General features: G+C 38.4%; 1 protein-coding gene across 13 annotated transcripts in view; it reads left to right on the top strand.

The window, feature by feature from the left end:
- MEIS2 (Meis homeobox 2) overlaps positions 1 to 20,600 on the top strand; it is a 196,596-nt gene that overhangs the window by 133,525 nt on the left and 42,471 nt on the right. For all 13 annotated transcript variants that reach the window (XM_071221953.1, XM_045201327.3, XM_024568505.4 and 10 more), the window contains one exon: positions 5,269 to 5,345. In XM_071221953.1, coding sequence (XP_071078054.1) covers positions 5,269 to 5,345 — 77 coding nt within the window. The remainder of the gene's footprint in view (positions 1 to 5,268; positions 5,346 to 20,600) is intronic.

Genomic DNA, 20,600 nt, shown 5'->3' with positions numbered 1-20,600 from the left:
CTTGTTAAAGTTGACAGAATTACTGACAAAGCTTAAATGATAATTTGTGTCTATGTTTTTCCATTCCTTCTACAAATACTTGGAGACACTGATACAGAGTAGGAGAGAAATACAAAATTTAAGTAACCTAAGGTTTTACCTTCAGGAAGCTGCACTTAATAAAGACAAGACTTGTAAATAAGACATGACAATGAAAGGCTAAGAACTAAAAATGCCAAGTAAATTGCTATAGAAATTTAGTAAAAAAGAGACTAACTCCAACTATGATGATATGATGTATTTAAAATGCCTTATTTCTTTTTTCTGTCTTTTTTTATTATTGACACTATTACAGATGTCCCCATTTTCACCCACTTTGCCCCCTCCACCCAGGCCCCTGCTTCCCAGGCCATCACTGCACTGTCGTCTGTCCATGGGTTATGCACACATGTTCTTTGGCTAATCCCTTCTTTAGATTTCCTTTGTGGTATACATTCTAGTCATAGCACAGGAATTCTATTTACATAAGAAAAAGATGTTAAATCCATGACTATTGGATACATTTGGCATTCCAGAAAGATGTGCTATGTATTCAGGGTCCTCAGCACTTATCCTTGTAACCCAGTTCAGTAAGCATGGTCCTAAAGCAGTAAGTGATATTTGCCCAATGTGGTTGTATGGCTCATCTTAGGGAAATTGCTTAGAAGGTTTCATACACAAGTGGCATCATCAAAATCAAGGCCACCTGGATTAACTGTATAAAATATATGGTATGTTGGAGGGGAGTGAAGAAAAAGGAAAGGCACTCATAATTCTCAGTTTCCAAGTATTCGCTCAAACTAAGATCCTGCCCAACAAGTTACTTGATCATTGGTCTTAATGATTGTATTCATCACTTCTATATTAATGTACAGAAGCAATTTGACAAATTGTGCATTGTTTTTCAAAGAGCTTATCTAGTTAAGTTTATAAACCAATAAGTAAGTCAAACTCATAGGGTAAGAAAGTAACTTATGAGGCAGGACTGCTGTCCTGCCTTTAAAAATGTCCAGTGAAAGAGAATATCTCATTGCACAAAAAAGTTAAATTACTGTTTTTTTTTAAAAAATGGAGTGTATAAATTGTAGTTATAGTTACTTACAATAACTAAAACTGATATTGGCTTGTAAAAGAATTATTAAAAGCTGTGGGCATGTAGACAATATATGAGCATATAGAAACAAAAAGCAAAAGTCTCTCCCCTCGGCTCTCCACAGCATGAACCATTATCCAGTGTGCACGTTTTCTAGGTATTTTTCTTGCAGTGTAATCATAGATATGCATATGTTAAATGTTACTTGTTTCTTTATATCTGTGTTATGAATTGGTAATACATATAGTTCAACAACTGGCTTTTTTTCACTTAACAGTACATGGGGACACCTATTCATGAGCACCTCGTATTTTATTTCATTGTGATCCAGTTGAGAGAACTTAGGGTGTTTCTAACTTTTTATCCTTCCAAATACTACCTTTTAAATTTTATTTTGTACTTCTAATTCATGAAATGATTAAAGGTATAACTTGAAGTAATTTAAAATGTCAGTGTAAGTCTTTCAACAGAGAGTAAAGTTTATGATAAATCAGTTCCACTTTGGACATCTTTGGAGAGGAGTGAATCACAAAAGAAGATTATTATTAGTGGTTTCACCCACCAACTGTTGTACTGATGCTTTCTAAGGATATCATAGATCTAATTCTATGCACTTGATACACCAAGTTAATCCCAAAATTGGGTGGGGTGGGGGTAAAGAAGAAGGCCTGAGGTCATTTTAATAGAAGTAACATTGTTGATAATGTTATATAAGTTTCAGGTGTACAACATTATAATTTCATATCTGTACATAGTATAGCATGCTCACCAGCAAAAGTCTAGTTTCCATCTATCACCATATATTTTATCCCCTTACCCATTTTGCCCTCCTCCCACCCAAGGTCAGCATCTTACATAAAAATAATACCTACTTTCAGATGAGTCTTTGAAAAGGCAATTAAAAATATTTTCTATCTGTACTGAGTCATGTCGCATCAACTTTTTCAACAGTTGTCAGTTATTCAAAGTAAGAGGATCTTTGTGAATCACTTTTTCTATTCAACGGTGCCTTAGAGTTATGTAGGGATATGAAAAGCGACCTGTACTGGTTCTTTCTTGATGAAGGAAATCATCATCATCACTATTATGTTACACTGTATGTTCTTACGAGTAAGTTGAGCCACCTCTGGGCCACTGGACCAGAGTGGGTTGGCCCCCAACAGTGACTAGACTAAACTATAGCTTTAGTCCAAGAATATGGAAACTGACAACAAATTATTGCTTGTGGTCTACTTCCAGTTTTCAAGTGCAAACATACCAAAGTTTATTTTAAATTTGAGCCAGTCAGACACTGAGTAATATACATCAAAGGAAAAGTGGAGGCTTCCCATGTTTATTATTTCAATATGATGTCTGCTCTAATAAAGTGGAAAAATGCACATGATAGACCATGCAGTAGAAATTCTCTAGTCCCACAGCTTGGCCTTAAAAATATACATATATTTGTAAATTAATCCAAAACATTGCCATGGTTCCAGCTCCTCTGAAAGCTGATTGTTTTCCATCCCTTTTTTAATTTTAGAAATAGAGTGGCTGTCTGCCAGAGCGCTTTCTGATAAACAGTCCACTTCATGTATAAAAGGGGCATAGCCATCATGAATGTTCAAAATCCACAGACTGTTATTTAAATAAGGTAAAGTTATTATGGTCTTCCCTATTAATTAAAAAAAAGCCATCTGTGCAAGGTGAATTTTGGTAAGGTCCCAATTTTTTTAATGATTGTGGGTAAAATTCGCAACTGCTTTCATAGTAAAAGTGCAGCTCAGGGATTCCCGAGATAAAATGCAGTGTACATGTAATTTTGTTGTCATTTGACTACATTTCTAATAAAATACTGGAAAGAATTTTTGTTATTCAGTCAGAATTTATAGTCATACTCAAATGAATTAGCTCTCCAGTAACATCTCCTTTCTACTCTTCTACTTCCTTAACATCCTAAACCTTTATTTCTTCTAAATGCTCTCTGTATGTGTGTGTGTCTGCTTCTCTCTCTCTTACACACACACACACAGACACCCACCCCACAACCCACATTTCGTCAGAACTGTCTTGCGCAAATGCGTCACAACAGTGAGAAAGACCAAACGCACAAGACGTAAACAGCACATGAAATGACGTTAGCAAGGCAGAGCTCTACACTCCTGTGATGAGCCCTGATTTTCATTTTTGTTATTTGCAGAAGTTACTTCCGTTGGGCAAATAACCTATAAATCTAGGCTTTCGAAATCTTTGAAGGACAAAAAGTCAAAAGGTCCTCCTCCCTTGAGTGTGGCCAGAAAAACCAGGACAAGAAGGATCTGGGGACTTTTATGGGCTGTGGAGGTGTCATTTTCGCCCATCGTGTGTTTTCAGTCAATTAGAATTTGTCCTCTCAGCCTTTTTCAGTTTGAAGCCACCCCAGTGTCTGCGATGAGCAATCCTACTTGTTTGTGCAGTCATTCATTATCTCCATTACGAAAAGGAGACTAGAGGACAATTACATTGTTTGGACGAATCAGAGTGTTAGGAGGAGTATTTGTCATAGTGGCGGAGTACAGCACCTGACAGGCCACGATTGATGGCCAGGCGTGAGTGTGAGTGGCCAGAGCAGCCTCATAGGATGCAAATTACTGACTGTGGATTCCAATTTATCCTGTTCATTTTTCTTGCCCGCGCTGAAGACCATTAGTGGTTTTTGAAGCAGTGAAGGGGTCATTACTAATGTGGGTAGGCTCGAAGCAGGAGGGGGAAGGAGGGGAAAAGCCTTCTGTAATTACACAGCTTTTAGGAACGGGTTGGAGGCCCTAGCCAAAAAAGTGTCAACACCTCACAATCAGAAAAATTTATTTTCATTTTATGCTTAACCCATATTAACTCAACATTATCATCTTTCTTTGTTAACATTTGCAGAATATTAAAAGCCTGGCTTCTATATTAATACAAATCTAGTTAACCCCTTTTGCTATAGAGGGGATTTTGTTTAACTTAATGGCATTTGGCCTTGCTAACAAGTAACTGTGCACATTTTGGATAAGGTACGCTATTACAGAAGATGAAATACCTGAAGACTAAAATCTCAGATGATTGAAAAACATTCTTTCTCAAACACTGGCATGATTAGAATGCTCTGAATGGAACACTTCGTTGTCCCTAATGCTGTGCTCTCACAGTATTGATGGGGAATATTTATTACTAAAGGCTTTCTCATTTATGAATGACTTTGACATGCTGGGGAAAAGTTTACTTTTCTGTTTAAGAAAACCAGTGATTATAGAGCAGGGACCTATTTAACAGGCATGTTTTATAATTATGTACACGCCAATACCATATCTCCAAGCACATACATGACTAAAAAATAACAGACCTGGTTTCAGAATGGAGAAGAAAGTGGTTTGGTGATGCAAGGATGGTTCATCTGCAAATGTTGGTGAATTGTGATGAAAAGTAAAGACTTAAGAAATACTAAAACCTATGGCTTTATTTTCTTATTGCCATTCTTTAAGGCAAAATGTAAAATTTCTACATGAAGCATTGCACATAATTGATGTGTGGTCATTGTGTGTGACCCTGTAAACTCAGCGCAGTAACCAGTGAAAATGAAAGAATCTTCCACCGTCCCTCACAGGACTGAACATAATACACTGTCAGTACACTCTGTTGTAATTGCATCAGTTGCCGCGGCTTCCAAGAATTGTTGTGATTACACACTATCTCACTTTTCAAACTTTTACTGTCAATAGCCCCAGATTAACTAGGAAATAAGGATTGTATTGAGCCACCTCACAAAGATAATATAGGTTTTCTAGGAAGCAAAGTAAAATGGGCCCAAAACTAGTTCCCTTCATGTAACTGAAGTGATTGTCCATAATCAAAATTCTGACATTGTCACAAAAGTGCTTTACATCCCGACTGATTAAAGAAATTGAATAACTGAATCACCTTGTTTTTACTGCTGGCCCTGCAAGTGTGGCAGGAACTGGCGGCGGGTGTTGGAGGGGTTGCCGATTCAGGTTTCTGGATTCCTGTCCCACATTCTCCACACATGATTTTTTTTAAAAAGCTGCAATTAGGAAAATCAAGCCATAGACTAAAGAAATCACAAACAGTTTCATTCTTAGAAGTAAGTGACTCTTTCTTAACTTCTGATACATCTTTTAAAACATTTGTTTTTTCATTAGCATCCGTACCCTTCCGAAGAGCAGAAGAAACAGTTAGCTCAAGACACAGGACTTACAATTCTCCAAGTAAACAACTGGTGAGTGACCCCCCAAATCAATGTTTTTCTCCCATGGCTAAAATGAGATTTCTAAAAAATTGTTTTCTTTTTTGTTTCTGAAACAAATGGAATCGACGAGGTTAACTTTTTTGTGTTCCTAAACTGAGGTGTGAAAGTAGTGCGTAGGGAGAGGAAAAGGTAACTAGGTAGATGGTTTTTGTAAGATTTATTCCTCTTCTTTTTTTCCCTCCCTCTTTCTTTTTTCTCCTCTCTTGCTCTTCCTCCCCACTTCACTTTTCCAATCTCTAATGCTTTGCATTTCTCCAGTTAAACCACAAATTCTCTTCAGGTCATTCTTGTTGAAAATAGGTGTGTGTGCGTATGTGTGTTGGGGCTTTCCTTTGTAATCCTCATACGGAGTTCTAAATTCTGGGAAGGTTTCTTTTGTCTAGGGTTTGAGGAGTAATGTAGATGCCCGCTTCTTAGCATTTCCTAATAGAAATTTATTTACCCTAATTTGTTTTTAACACAGGAAAAAAATTTTTCCCATTTTGAGCTTTGTGGCTTGGCAGATCGCTCCTGTGGGGGTGCGTGGACCATCACCCTTTGTATGTGGCTTAGAGGGCAACTGAGGGAAAGGAGAGGCAGAGGATTAAATAAAATGATCACAGTGGCCAAGAAATGATATAGGAATTACTTATCAAAATACTGGCCCAGGTTTTATCAGCAGCTTAATTTTGTTCAGTACATTCTTGGGGTGATGTTCAGATTAATTGAACTGACAGTTCTCTTTCAAAATTCAGGGAAAGTATTTGCACGGATTTCAGGCCTTATACAAACTTAATTACATGGAACTCCATTTTATCATTCTAATTCCATGTAGCAGAGGTTGTATTTACAAATGAGAAGTCTCTGCCTTTATTCACAGCTTTCCTTAATATATTTATCAAAGCAGGTTCATTTACAAAGTGCTCTATCTGTGGGATACAGGCAGGCAGACATTAACAAAGCTTTTAGGTTTATCAGGCTCGCTGCCTGATGAGCTACCCGAGGGTCAATTGATTTTGTGGTTCTGTGATTCATTTTTTTCTCATTTTTCTAGGATCACAATGAGAGACATGCTTGGAGAATTAGCCAGTTTGTCTGCCTTATCTGTCAGGCAATTTTTTTTTTTCCCAGGGAAGTCAAGCTACTTAAATTGGCCACAGGAACTGCCGTTATCTGACTTTAATGCACCCTATAGTGTGGATAGCATTTCAATTACACCAGTAACCAAAGCTTAGCCGCAGCCCTTTTCATGCCTTGTGCTGTACAGAAAGTGATGTGCCTACCTACAGAAGCAGAAAATTGAGTTGCCTTGCTTCTGTCAGGGTGATTAATGCAGAAATAAACTGCTAACCTGAAAGAAAGGCAGAAAGAAAGGATAGACAATACAGACTTGAATTCACTTTAATTTTCTTCTAAAGATTGGAACTATGTACACTTAAAGATACCCTTTGGACCAAAAACTTGGAATAAAGGCTGTAATCTCCATACATGAATGTATATATGATTATATGTTGATAGGAGCCTCATAGTATAGACACTATGTATTTTCTCATTTATATTCTTAGCACAAGCTACCAGTGGTCTAAAACAATAAAATAAATGCATCCTGTATTAACTATGGGAAACTTACCTTCCCTGCACCTTTTTGATAACATACCGATTACTAAGCTGGGCCACTCTATATCCATTGGTCCTTGACGAAGTTAATGTTGCTTGAGAATCATAATTTTTGTAAATTTAGGGCAAGTTGAGGGAGGTTGTAGGGGGGATTTGGGAGAGAAATAAAATATTTTTACATTGATATTTGACCTTGACATTTGATCTTGCTCTTTTTGAAAGTGCTATTCTATATCATTCATTTCCTGTACTTTTTGATATAGTCTTTACACTAGAAAAGTGAGGAGGCTAAAATCCTGTGTCTAAAGATGAGCATTTCTCACAATTAGACACCTGGCTGAAACCTGGAAAGAGCACCTGTATTTTCTGAATTCCACTGAGCCCCTAGGTGTGTACAAGGAGTTCTGTCAGTGTGATACTTTAGATTTCTTGTTTCACTATTATTTGAGCCATATTTGCCACGGAGTGCCAAGGGTTAGGATGTGACAGTCTATTGCCTGGGATACTTGCCATAATACGGCATAAACGTTGACACCTACATCTCTGCTAAATAATTCCCCTTCCTGATTTTCACACTTCCTTCTGAAAAACCTTCTAATCCTGCCCTGAGGTCCAATTCTTAGTTAATGGCTACCCCATAACTTTAATAATAAGGTGTGACTCATGAGGACAGTACAGTAAATAGCCCTAAAAGACTACCAGGAATTCCACATAGGTGCTGAATTTCTGGGGGTTTCAAAAAGAAATTTAAGAGAGAATACGAGCTACTTTAGCACATTTTGAAACTGTCCAAAGCCTTGATGAAGTCAACTTTGAAACAGAGAAAGCTATCCAACCTAATTTCCAAAGGCTTCATAACCACTGTACTTAAGTGCCAAGTGATGACTAAGAGACATGAGGAAAGTGGACTATAACCTATTTCTCCAGACCCTGAGAGCTCTCAGCAAAAACACACAGGGATCAGACAGCTGTTCCTCACTCTCATGCAGTCACCTCTGCTAGGAAATAATACCCACTTGTCTGATGGAGGCCAAGACTTAGGCTTGGGTGCTGTGAGGCATGTACCCAAAGAATTAGAACAGTACAGAGGCATACAGATTGGAAAATTATGTCAGACCTACTGTTCTGCTTCTCACTTTCCTCTTAAAACAGAAAGGCCAAGCAAGGTCAGGGTAGGTGAGTAGCCCTGTAAAATACCTCCTTTGGCAATAAGCGACAGAGCATGGCTCCATGCACTTGACTCGAGCAATAAGCAATAAAACTAGAGCTGTTAAGGTCCATCAGTAATTTCAGAACAAATAAGCAAAAAGGAAGTTTAGGAGATAATTAAGTGAATTGAAGACTGTTTTATCTTAGCAGCCAATGTTAGAAATAAGCTTAATGGGCTTTTCCCATGTATTTACAGTAAGGAGTATGCATAAAAGTGATCATACACCAAATCAAAGTGTGATTTCAAGAAAAGAACAGAGTTTATGGAACTAAGGCATTTTTTCGTACAGGTAGCTCTCAGAAGTCCATAAACAATCAATCATCTAATTAAGACTAAAAATAAATGATATCCAGATCTGCAATGTGTGCATTTAACTGCTAAATCTAATCACACGTGTTGGAACTGGCTTCCTATGCTGGCTAGTTCGTGGAAGGTCAAACCAACTGTGACACAATCAAAGTGTGTGCACTACAAGAAAAGAAAAGCAGAGAAGTGAATATGCATCTTCAGTCTGAGTAACCTCTTCACAACAGAGAAGTGAACCCGGTGTAATGGGGTTGAAGCTTGATTAAAGCTTGGAGGGTAATATGGCACTGTAGGCAAGCACTTAGACTCTTGAACCAGATCCTGTGGTGCTAAAATCCTGGTTCCACCATTTGTCAGATGTTTGACCTCCAGCAAATCGATAACCCCTTTGAGCCTTAGTTTTCTCATCTGTAAAATAGGAATAGTAGTCATATGTATCTTATATATCTGTAAGACTGCAAGGAATGCTCTATGCTAAGTGTTCAGCGTAGTACTGGCATATGCAATAGATGCTATTATTGTGAAAATAGTTACAAATAAATAATTGTAAAAATGGGAGAAATAAGATGATTTCATACAATGATATTAATTAAGAATTCATTAAGTAGCTTAAAAACTAGAATGCAGATTTTTTCCAGGGGCAACTAGACATTCAAGGGGAATAAAATTTTACAGACAACTTACTGTGCATACTTTCTGTGTTAAACAAAGATAGACTTTTGTAGTTTCTCTGATGGCCTTTTTCTTTTGTAGTTCTTTGATGCCAGGGTGGTAAGATTAGGGTTTCTAATATTTGTGAAGGATAGATGTTCCGAAGGAAAGTTTTAGGTGTAAATGCTCTGGTGTTTTCCTCAGGAGGCATGCTTACAAGCATTCACTGACAAAAGATTTAAAAAAAATTTTTAATGAGGAAGTTCTTCTTTGAATAATTTGTTGGGATGCATTTATACATCTTTGACAATAATCATTAAAATATAGCAAAGTCTTAACTTTAACAATTGGAATCCCTTAAACTAAAAGCACTTTGAGGATATATTTATATTTAGTTTCTAGATCCTATTATACAAGCTCCTTGAGGGTAGAGTTTGTGTTTGTTTTATCATAGAATTTTTTACATTACCTGGTATGGTGCTTTACCATAAACAGACATAAAATAAATATGTATTAATGAAATGGATTAAAATATGAAAGTACTATGAGAAAAATCATGACACGTCCATGTTCTCATGTAACTTTTCTCAATGCTATATCAGAATTACAATTTAATTTTTTAAGTTTCTATTTCCAGGTTAATTTTATAAAGAAGAAATGCTGTACTTTCCAAAACTCAGGTTACTGCAGTAATTATATCCTATCTCTATGCCAACAGGCAAAATCCTCAGGGTGACTCACTGACAGAATACAGGTCTATTTGGAATAAAGGACTTACTTTCTTGATAAAAGGCTGTCTCCAAGGCACCAAATAAAAATGCAAGGGACTTAAATTTCAAAGAACTTTCCAGTTGAAGGTAGTTCAGAGGCTTCCTTGGGGTAATAGGTTAAATGTCCCTGTATGGCCTCTCAAACTGAAGACATTAAATGTCCGCGTCCTCTTTGCCCCGTGTTTTCATCAGTGGTCTTACAACAATCTTTCTAGGTCGAATAGCTTTCTGTAATCGGACCTCCACTTTGTAGAACTTCCTCCTGGAAAGGGTCGGTTTTGTTTTCCCTACCTCAGTTTGGCCACATTGAGGAATTTTCCTAGAATGTATAGGGACTTACTCAGTTAGGACTAAGGAACTGTTCCAGGAGAGTTATCTGGGGGATCAGCTCTCTCTCTGGCCCTTTTCCCTCTCCCTTTAGGAAGGCTCATTAACTACCCAGGTGACTGCTTTTCTTATTTGGGAAACGGAACAATGGGGAGAGGAAAGAATTTGGGTGTGAAAACATGTTGTAGGGTTAAAAGTGCTCTGAAAAGCAAAGGTTGTTAGAAGCACTTCCCAGTCCTGATTCAGATATGGGCAGGAGCAGAGGTTCTCCTCAGAGTCCGTCAGTGCAGATAGATGTGCGCTGCTCACACTTGAGGGGCAATGATCCTGTTCTAGGGTGGGATTGGGGGTGAGGTCAACATCAGGCCCCATGTCCCCGAGCCCAATCAGAAGTCTAATTAGTGGGAAGCTGGGTAAACACGAAAAGAGGTGGCACTTCCTAACAGCACAGAAAACCCATTTTTAAAGGTGTGTGTATTGTCATTCCACAGCATGGAGAGCAGGCACCAGGAAATACGTTGTAATATGAAGACATTGAAAGTAAGCTGGGAATTGAGTAAAATAATTTTGTAGTAAACATATGGAATAATTGGCCTATGGTGCAAAAGATCTAAATGAGGTACAGAGACAGCTGGACACTTTATCTCAAGAGAGAAAGGATTGAGGGAGAGAGTGATAAACCAGGGAGGTGGGGTTGAGATAAACCTGAAAGGAACAAGCCTGCTGGACCAAATACCCTCTCTGCTCAGCGATTTCCACCGTGGCCATTTATTAAACACAGAGCTGCCGTCTTTGGTGATTATTTCCAAGTAACATCTATGTTTCTGAATAAAAATCCATTTGAATCTCAAGTCACATGTGCCAGGTGCTGCATTCATTGTCAGCCTTGAATGTGCTGAAGCTATCGATTCTGAGGAAATGAATACAAAAATGCATGCCTTTGAACTGCAGTTTGGTGAACTTAGGGTGAAATGCTTCTCTTTCCAATGGTTTTCAGTGCCAGAAAAATCAGTGACCATGGAAGGAGGCAGATGCCAAGGGGTACGGTGCCAACGATCCCCATGAAGTCTTTTACCGGAGCAGAGCATTTTCTTCCCGACAGTCAGGACAGTCAGTCATTCACAGGGTGAAAGGACTGAGTTTGTCACCAGTAGGGTCTCCAGTCTCTTAACATTTCTACGCAGGCTCCAATCACTCTGTCTCCATAGTCACATGGTCATTTCTTGGGGAAATGCAATTATTTCCCAGAGGAAAACCAGAAGGAGGTGGGAAGATAACTGAAAGACGTGAAAAGAAAAAGACATACACGTGACTAATGTTTAACCAGAGGGATTGCCCTGAAATTTAAATGGGTTTCATTTTGCTCTGTCTACAGCACAGGTAATTCAGGGTGACCAGGGCACTGACGTATGACATACCAATTTTGAAAAAGAGGGACTGTTACCATATTCTCCCATGTCAATTTCTGTAGCAGATTAGTGAACTTCCCACACTGGTCTGCTAATTGGAGATATTTGTTGTACCTGGGCAGCTGTGCCTCCAATCCATGGCCACATCACATCAGCATTTCTAGACACCTTCTATCTTACAGAGATGGGAGTACCATTTCCAGAAATTGAGATTCAGTCCAAATTTGGGCAAACAGCTGTGCCAAACAAAAGCAGTAGAGGGGGAAACCAAGTAAGGGGATGCCAGCGAGGGAACTCAAAGGGGAGGTTCGCTGCAATCCTTTACATTGAATTATGCCAGCTCCTTTGTGCTTTTCCCTTTAGCTCTGCAGAGAAAGAATGAAATATGGTTTTCATAGCAAGCTGGCAGCATTATCTCAGGATGCATATTTCTTTGCTGGGTTGGAATGCCAATAAGGGGAGGGAAAAAAAGTTCCTCATTTAGAGGAAAGTCCAGTGCTACAGAGAAAACACCAAACAACAAAAAAAAGGAATGCAAGAAGTTCCTGAAACAGTTCCAAAAAATGCCCCTTAAAGAAAATATTTAAATAAGAGTTTTTTGAAGGTAACATTTCTCTTGCTAAAGTTAGCAGTTCTCAAAAGTCTCTTAAGTATGGAGAAAAATTTGGCCCACAGTGTAGACTGTTTTTGATATTTGAAGAGTTTTAGAATGAGCCCGTCTTTGATTGAGAAAGACAATGAGCTGCACAGACGCGCCCTGCGTCAGGCACCAGCCTGTACCTACCCTGCACTTCATTAGACCAGCATTTGGAAGAGAGACAAGGTTCACTCAAATAAGTCCTTTATCCATCTCAATTGGCATGATCTACATGGTGTCTCAAAGTAACACAGAAATAAAAGTCTATGTTGCAGATGGGTCCCATGATTTTGAGGGAGGTTGTTATTGACTTGCTATTCATTTATTTTTAAATAGGAAAAAACTAAGAGTAGTCATTAAAAACATTACAGAACTATCCTATAGCAACAGATTCAGTCACAGATAAGCCAAGCTGCATTTTTAAAAAACATTTTTTGAAAGGGAATTTTCAAGTTACCCTTTAACTTATTTCTAGAATGCAGAAAATGTAAAGGGGTTTATAAATATAAAGTTAAAACAGAGCCCTTAAGTTAAAAGCTATTAAAAGGCAGCTAAAATGGTCGGAATATACCAATACTGTGTTTACTTTCTCTACATTTCTTACTATTATCAGTAAGAGTCTTGGTAGTTACAACTTGGTTCTTAATTCTCAGTCCTTGTGGCCACATAAGTGCCTTTTCCAGCAAATTATGTTTCTTCACACCTTCCTTTACCCACAGTGGAGAGTGTTCGTAAATTTATTCCAAAAATGTACTCTCAGAGAAATAAATACTTTATGAATAGTCTTTAGAGCAGATCCTCATTCGCTTCAGTCATTCATTCACGCAGCCATTCACCGGAGAGCCGCTTTCCAAAATTACCTAATTGAGAATCTGCTCTGGTAATGAGTAAATGTAGGCCCTATTAACCTCTTGATCTTAAGGACGTGTTTTGTTGTCATTGCTGTTGTTTTCATTGTGTTGGGTTTTTTGAGAATTAGAGAGCCAGCGTGGGCTAGGTGGAGCTTATCTCAGAAATTCTATCCAATTCATGACACTCAGAACCCTTCCCTCTATTCTAGAAACAAGGGAAAGCATTTTTCTATCTACAAAATTATTAGAAACTTGAGTAGAAAAATACATAGAGACTTATTTGGTGTTTTTACATTTTTTCTTTCTTTACATCTTTTTCCTGCTTCATTGTTTTATTATAATCACAATAGAAAAACTTAGTTTTTTGAGCACGAGTCAGAATCATTGTTGCTGGCTGAGCATTTAATACAGATTTGCAACTAACTGCCTGCCCTCATCCCAAATAGTTAATTCTGCACCCAGGTTGCAACACATGCAAAGTTCTTTCTCTTTTTCCCTTGCAAAGTAAACATTGAAAGATTTGAGATTTCTCGTCTGTCTTTAGATACAGCTTATCTTTTAGATAAGCACCTGCAAGCTGAGGTTTCAGGCTGTTTACTGTCCACCTCTCCAGTTCCAAACTTCCTTAAGGCCTTTAGATAAGCAAAAACTGTAGCAGTAATTACTAAAGGAGCGGTAGGGACAGTGGATTAATCCCCAAAGATGGGAATCAAATCTACCTCAAAGCCCACAAGTGAAAAGCGTCTTTAATGGTCTTGACTTAAAGGTTGCAGGTCAATTCTTGAGGAAGGGCCAGGCTGTTCTCTCCTAAGCGCATATGATAAAATGAGTGCCGGGCAAGTCTTCCTTCTTTATTGATTGATAGGTCTCCCCAGAGATGGTCACAGATATTTGCATACTTTCACCTGTCTGACAGTGACATTTGGTTACTTTCAAGATTAACTGTCATTTATTTTAAACTTAGATTTTGGGTATCATTTCACTTGAAAATGATGAAACACATAGCAGCTTTTTCTGTCTCCACACATGGTTCTCTAAAAGTCAAAAAACCATCCTCTTCAAAAGAGGGGACTCTGATTCCATAGTGTGATGATGAGAATATTGCATTGAATGTAAGTATTTTACACAGTGAAAGGAAAAAAAGGTTTCATTGGGCAAAGTGGGTTTTTTATTTGTTTGTTTGCTTGTTTGTTGTGGATCTGATACTTACTGCTTCTTTGTAAGCACAGTTGAAAGGTTGCCTCGGTACTTTTGAATGCCCACGAGCAAAATTTCCTCTTTATAAAAGAGTGCGGAAAGTGGCACAATGGAATTTGGTCCGGGCAAGTTTTGTTTCCTGTGTTACCTTATGGTTTAAGCCAAGAGTTCGATAGGGAAAATTTCGAATACCTTCTTAGCTGTGAGTTACTAAGTCCTGGTAGTCTTAGATCTGTGCAACTCACTCCGTGTGGCCCTTTGCTTTGCTGAACATGCAGGTTTCCTGTTATCCTGTGATGTTCCCATGGAGTCAAGGCTTTTGTGTTTGTGTTGGGTGTAAGGGGCTGGTACAGAGGAAGAATGTGAAAGAAAAAAGTAGAAATCCCCTGCAGAATAGAATAGTAAAAGTCGTACGGATTAACTGTCATCGTAATTTTTTCATAATGAAATTACTAAAGCAATGTCAGTCAACAGGAAACAAGTGAAGTGTAAAATAATTAGCACCAAAGGGAACATAATAGGTTACTTATTAAAATCCATAGACAGATTATATGACCCCACCGGGTCCAGGGACCAGAGATCGCATGACTCTCTGTGCCTTTTCTGAGGTGAGCACCCCAGTGCACTTTGTCAGCTTACTGGCTTCTGACACTAAATAAGCTTCAGGTATGATTTATTGAGTAGCCTTTTGACAGGACCTAGAAACTGAAGTCTTCTAGTTCTTGCTGAGCCTCAGCTCTGTTTTCATTACCTTCTCCAAGTATTACATTTAGTCAACCGAGTTATGTGTAGTTCTGAGAGAATCTCTCCTGCTCCCAGAGGTGATTGTTCCACTCATAATAAAATTATGCTATCAATTTGCCACAAGAGAAACACTGAAGTTCACTAAATTATTGCCATGTGTTTTGCACTAAAGACAAAGTGATGCCAATTAAAAAAACAACCACCCTTGGATTCTTTTTTTAATGGTGTGCAGGGAGGAGCGAGATTGACTCACAAGGGAAGTCATGTCTCCCCTTCTACACATTACAAATTTCATTTTCCTTAATTAGAAAATGGTGCTTATGGAGAATGAGCAGGGGGGTTAAGTGGGGAAAGAAGAAGAATGAAACCGGAGCTGAGCCCTAAATAATATGTCAGAAAATGACAACTTGCCTCCCTCAAGATTATTTCATTTGAAAGATTTGCTAGGTTATATTAGACTCAGCTAGATTTTTCTGGAAATGGGGCCATAACCCATGGACTAAAAAAATGCCCCAGTTCCCAAACTCTGCAGGTAAATCAAATCTGTACCTTGGTTCCACTGTTGTAACCAGTACTCTCTGGCTCTCATGTAGGGTAAGATTTCTAGGATGCTGTGTCCCTAGGGATCTGAGCACTAGTTATGATGTAAGAGTTTCATGTTTTCAGAGTACCAGCAGGAACTCATATCTTGTGGTCTCAATTCATCTTCTACTAGATTAATTTACAAATTGCCAATAATTTGGTCTCAGAAGGAAAGCCTGTTTATCTCACATCCTAAATAAATAATGCCCACCAATTCAACATCAGGTGGGTGACGAAGTGAATTCAGAATTTTGGGTATGATGAATAAGTCAAATTCCATTACAACAGAAAATCTTTATACAATAAAAATATTTCCAGCCTGAGGCAGTAGTTCACTAATTTTAAATAGTACTTCTAATGACACAATTTTACTAAGCAGTTGTGGGCATCCCCTTGCAGTGTGTTATATTGAATTATGTCTGTTCTGAAGGGGGAAAAATACAGGTAAAATTTCTTGAGAAAATTGGCAATTCATGGAGGTGACATGATTTTCCCAATAATGCTGGTAAATCATTAACAAAGAAAAAAAAATAATGAGAGCTTCCACTGCTAGAGCTTCCAAGAAATTCTTACATAGCCTGTTAGAAATATGTACAGATAGACCAAAATGGATTCATAGAGAAAATGAGTTTTCTAGGAAACACAGTAGAATAAAATGAGGTTGTGTTTTATGAATGAGAGCCCTTGTTTGGGGCTATATTTCCAAACTAGTTGATGGTGTGAAGTAATTTCTGGATTGTCCTGTTTTGGTTTTTTGTTTTTCCTGCCTTTTCAGAGACACGGGGATTACAGAGAAGCACAGTGCTGAGCTTTAAGTAGGTCCTCGTAACTTCTTGTCAAATGGAATTCAAATAACCTAGAGCAAAGGCTGGGGAAGAAAATGCACATGAAAGCTGAGTATTGAGGTGAGAGGGTGACCACTAACTAGCATGCCAGTTTTTGGAGGAGATTAGATTTGAAGTCCATTTTGAATCAGAGGAAGGAAGTGTTTTAATAGTTAGATAGAAATAGTATGAGAGGCCATGAACATGGGGAAATTGAGCAAAGGAGTCTGGGCAGAAACCAACTCTCCCCGACGAGAGAAAAAAATAAATTTCAAGTGTGTGAGGTATAGTGAGAGAGATAGACCCCTGTCCACAGGGTTGTGGGGGGACTGCTGAGGAGGAAGTTTCAGTCTTCACATGAAGGCTGCAGCATGGTGGTGTTAAAGGGAACTGACCGGGACGTCAGCAGCCTGGGTCTGATTCCAGCTCAGTCTGTATGATCTTGGGCAATTTAGTGTCGATTCCCTCATCCATAAAAGAATGGGGGCTGAGTGATTTTTAAGGTCCTTTCACCTTTAAAATTCTATTATTTTATGATTCTAAACCTGTGCACTGAAAAACAAATCTAGTCAAAGCAAGTGAAATGAAAATGATTTTAGCCATTGTATTTTGAATTAATTAGAAGTGTGGGAAAGAGACCAGTCACAGTAGACTACAGGTAACTGAAACAGAACCTGAATAATGAAGAAAAAGAAACCGATTGTGCCTCTCTTGCTAAAAAAGTGTGGCAGGACCTGGTGACTAATTCAGCATGGGGTGGGAGTAGAAAAAGAAGCTGCAGCAACTCTGGGCTCTGTGCCTTGGAGAGCAAGGGCTTGAGGATTCTTTCCACAATGACAGCAGATTTGAGTGGGGCCGATGGTTTCTCTGGGAAGACGATCTTGTTTTCACAATAGATAGCACAAAATAGAGATGAGCCCTGGAGGGGAAGAGGTCAGAATAACAGGAAACGTTGTGGGGACGCACAAGGGGAAGGAAAGGTAGGTCTGAGGGTACAGATGTTATTCAAGGCCCTGGGAGCAGATGAGCTTGTGCAGAAAGAGAGGAGGTCCTGCTGATTAAGGGCACAGGGAGGAGCTTAGGGACTTAGGGGCAGGTCCACACTGACTACTGTTATGTAGAGGGAACTCTGAAAAGAGCGCCACCATATATGGTCATACAGGAGCGTCCTAAGGCAGAAAGCTGTAGAAAGCAAGATGTCAATCCATAATTTAAAATTTCCAATTGGAGTGAAAAAAAAAGTGTTACATTTATTTAAGGCACAAAGTTCTTCATAAAAAATGGAATAGTAGGCAAAGTAAGAAAAGAACATCTGTCTTCTTCCAAGTTGAGATAGGATGATAAAAAGTGGTAAACTTTTTATGCCATAAAAGTCTGGACTTCAGTAGACATCCCACAATTTTCCATAGTTAGGAAGGTTAAACATCTTGTAGGAGATTGGAGTTACACCATGACTTTTTCCTCTGTGAAATTCCTTGGCATCCTGCTCCCTGACAGGTCACCAACCAAACAAAAACAACCTTCCTAATGTCCTGTTGTTCACCTGGCTGGGAAGAGCAGGGACCTTTTGCTGCAGGGTGAGCACTGCTCCAAAGTAATTTACTTCCACAGGGACCCTTCATACACTTTTGGCTTGTCACTTTCATAGTGATTTATACATTTTTAAAGGCAGCAGTAGAGAAAAATGAAATGCCATCTTTTGAAAAGTATATCTTATTTAGATTTTATATAGAGGCTATGCACAGTGCCTTATCTTGATCATTTGGATAAGCTCTTTCCTGAATCTCTTTTGCCAGGTAGGCCCCCATACTGAGGAGAACAAAAGAACTCAAACCCCAGGCCGAAGGTACATGCACGATTTCACAAAAGGCCCTTGAATTTACAGTTATTGAGATGGTAATATCAGATAATTTCTCTGCCCAAATAACCCCCCTCATTTGTCAAGGTTGTCTAAACTGACTCTAGACATTGAGATTTTTGGAGCTAATTATTTTTTTCAATTCCTGACTACACAGTAAGGGAAGAATAAAGTTGGAATTTATGGGTAGCTGTAACTATGCTATTTAAATATTTCTATCAGTGGGACATTTGTGTGGTAGCTGTACCATCACATCTGACCTCAACACATAATTTAATCAGCAAGTTCCCACCCTTACTCTCCCCTTCTCCATCTCTTTCCCCATCACATTCCCTTCAAAAGTTGTACTTGGCTTTCAAAGCTCTCTAATCTCTAAAGTCAGTTTCACACTGGAAAACCTTCCTATTTCTTAATGGTCTCTTTCCTGCATTCATAGTTTGCATTGAGATGTTGCTATTTTAGAGTTTGTGTCTATGAAGAATTCTTTCCAAAATAGGCATATTCCTTCTCCAGTCTTCTCATTGGGTACCACTGATACGGATGAGCCTTAGAATCCCAAACAAATCTCCTTTTCGGTGAGTTTGAAAATTGTCCAAAAACAATGATCTTTTCCCCTTGAATGCAGTGAATGAGTCATCCTTGTTATCCATCCAGTCCTGACTATATATCTGGAGTAACACATGAAAATTTTACAATTTCTTCAGAAAACTGGGCATTCATAATAAAATGGAATGATATGACAGGCTGAGTTGTTTATGAGAAGATGTTATTTTGTGACTCTTTAATCTTTATTTAAAGGGGAGCATTAAAATCAGTATCAAACACAGTCAATGAAATTATAATTATGGTGGAGCTAATTTTATACTAAACCTCTCGCGTGCCCCCCAGGAACACACACCGACCAGAATTCAGTTGTTTTCACTCTTTGATAAGCCTGTGCCCAGGAAAGGGGAGTTGTTCACCATCAACTTTATAGAAACTGTAAAACCAGCTGAAGAAACGTTTACTCTATTACAAGAATGTACTTCCTACCCTTTGAGAGTGGAAACTGTGGTCTATTTGCTCTCTAAGATCTAGATGCCGGCTTCAGTGTGGGGCCACAGAGATACCGGCACCTCGTAGTTGCTGGAAAAAGGCATATAGGATGAAAGACTATTCAGTGTCTACGTCCAGAGGCGCTGCTGAACGGTCTCATCTGAGTAGTACAAACTGTTTAGCAGTGTGGACAGTTCATTTAGAGGTAATGAGGAATTTAAAATGTATAATTACATTCTTGTCAATTCTGGACAGCTGACAATGAAGTGTTTAATTGATCATTTGAATAATGGAAATAGGATAATTTAAATGAAATAAGCTATAAATGGGAACCTACACAATCTAACCTGAAACTCTCATTTTACAAGAAAAACATGGAGGTGTAGAGAGGGGAAATGAGTCGCACAGGGCCATGCAACATGCGAAGGGTAAAGTCCAAAGGTGACAAACCGAGTCCCCTGGTCCAGAACTATTTCCAGCATACCACCCTACCTCCCAGATCCTTTTATTCCAATGATTTCATTATCACAAAGGAAAAAACACCATAAAAGGATGGAGCTTGATCATATAGTTAGTTTCCTTTCTTTTCTATGTAATTTCATAATAGCACTATGACCTTTGTTTTAAAAAAAGGTAAAATTCTCTCCTTGATTATTAATATGTTGTGTTCATGAGTATTGTGAAAAATGAGTAAGAATTGAGATTCTTGTATCAGGTTTTAAATAAATTTCTTAAATAAAATATTTATAATCCACCCAAATGAGTGTATATAATTTTTAAAAACATGAAAAATTTAAGGAATCTTGAGACATCTTCAAAAAATTCACATTGGACTTGGCTTTGGGCTGAATTTGTAAGTGGGTGGCTTTTGGACTGAAAACTACTGTGTGATGCAGTGTTCAAACCTGTCTGAGTTCATCAACCACTGTCACCCCAGTAAATCTAATAAATAACTTAATTAATCAATCATTTTTTTTGAAAAAGAACAAGAAAACTACTATGTAGGGTGGTGGAGGGGTGAGGTTGAACGAAAACATCACAGACCACTTACCTGAATTATTTAATGAAAAGAAGAGTTTCTGGATCTGAAAATGGTGACACTAAAACAAAACTACTAGTAAAGACTAAACAACCAACTAAGAGTGGGAGCCACTACCATATTGAATTTGTGACCTTGGACTCTAACCAATTACGAAGACCCAGGGCAGCCAGTGAACAAAGAAATTAC

The sequence above is a fragment of the Desmodus rotundus genome, chromosome 7 (genome assembly GCF_022682495.2).
Source record: "Desmodus rotundus isolate HL8 chromosome 7, HLdesRot8A.1, whole genome shotgun sequence".
In the NCBI taxonomy this organism is placed as follows: Eukaryota; Metazoa; Chordata; class Mammalia; order Chiroptera; family Phyllostomidae; genus Desmodus; species Desmodus rotundus.
This window is presented reverse-complemented; position numbering and strand designations above follow the sequence as displayed.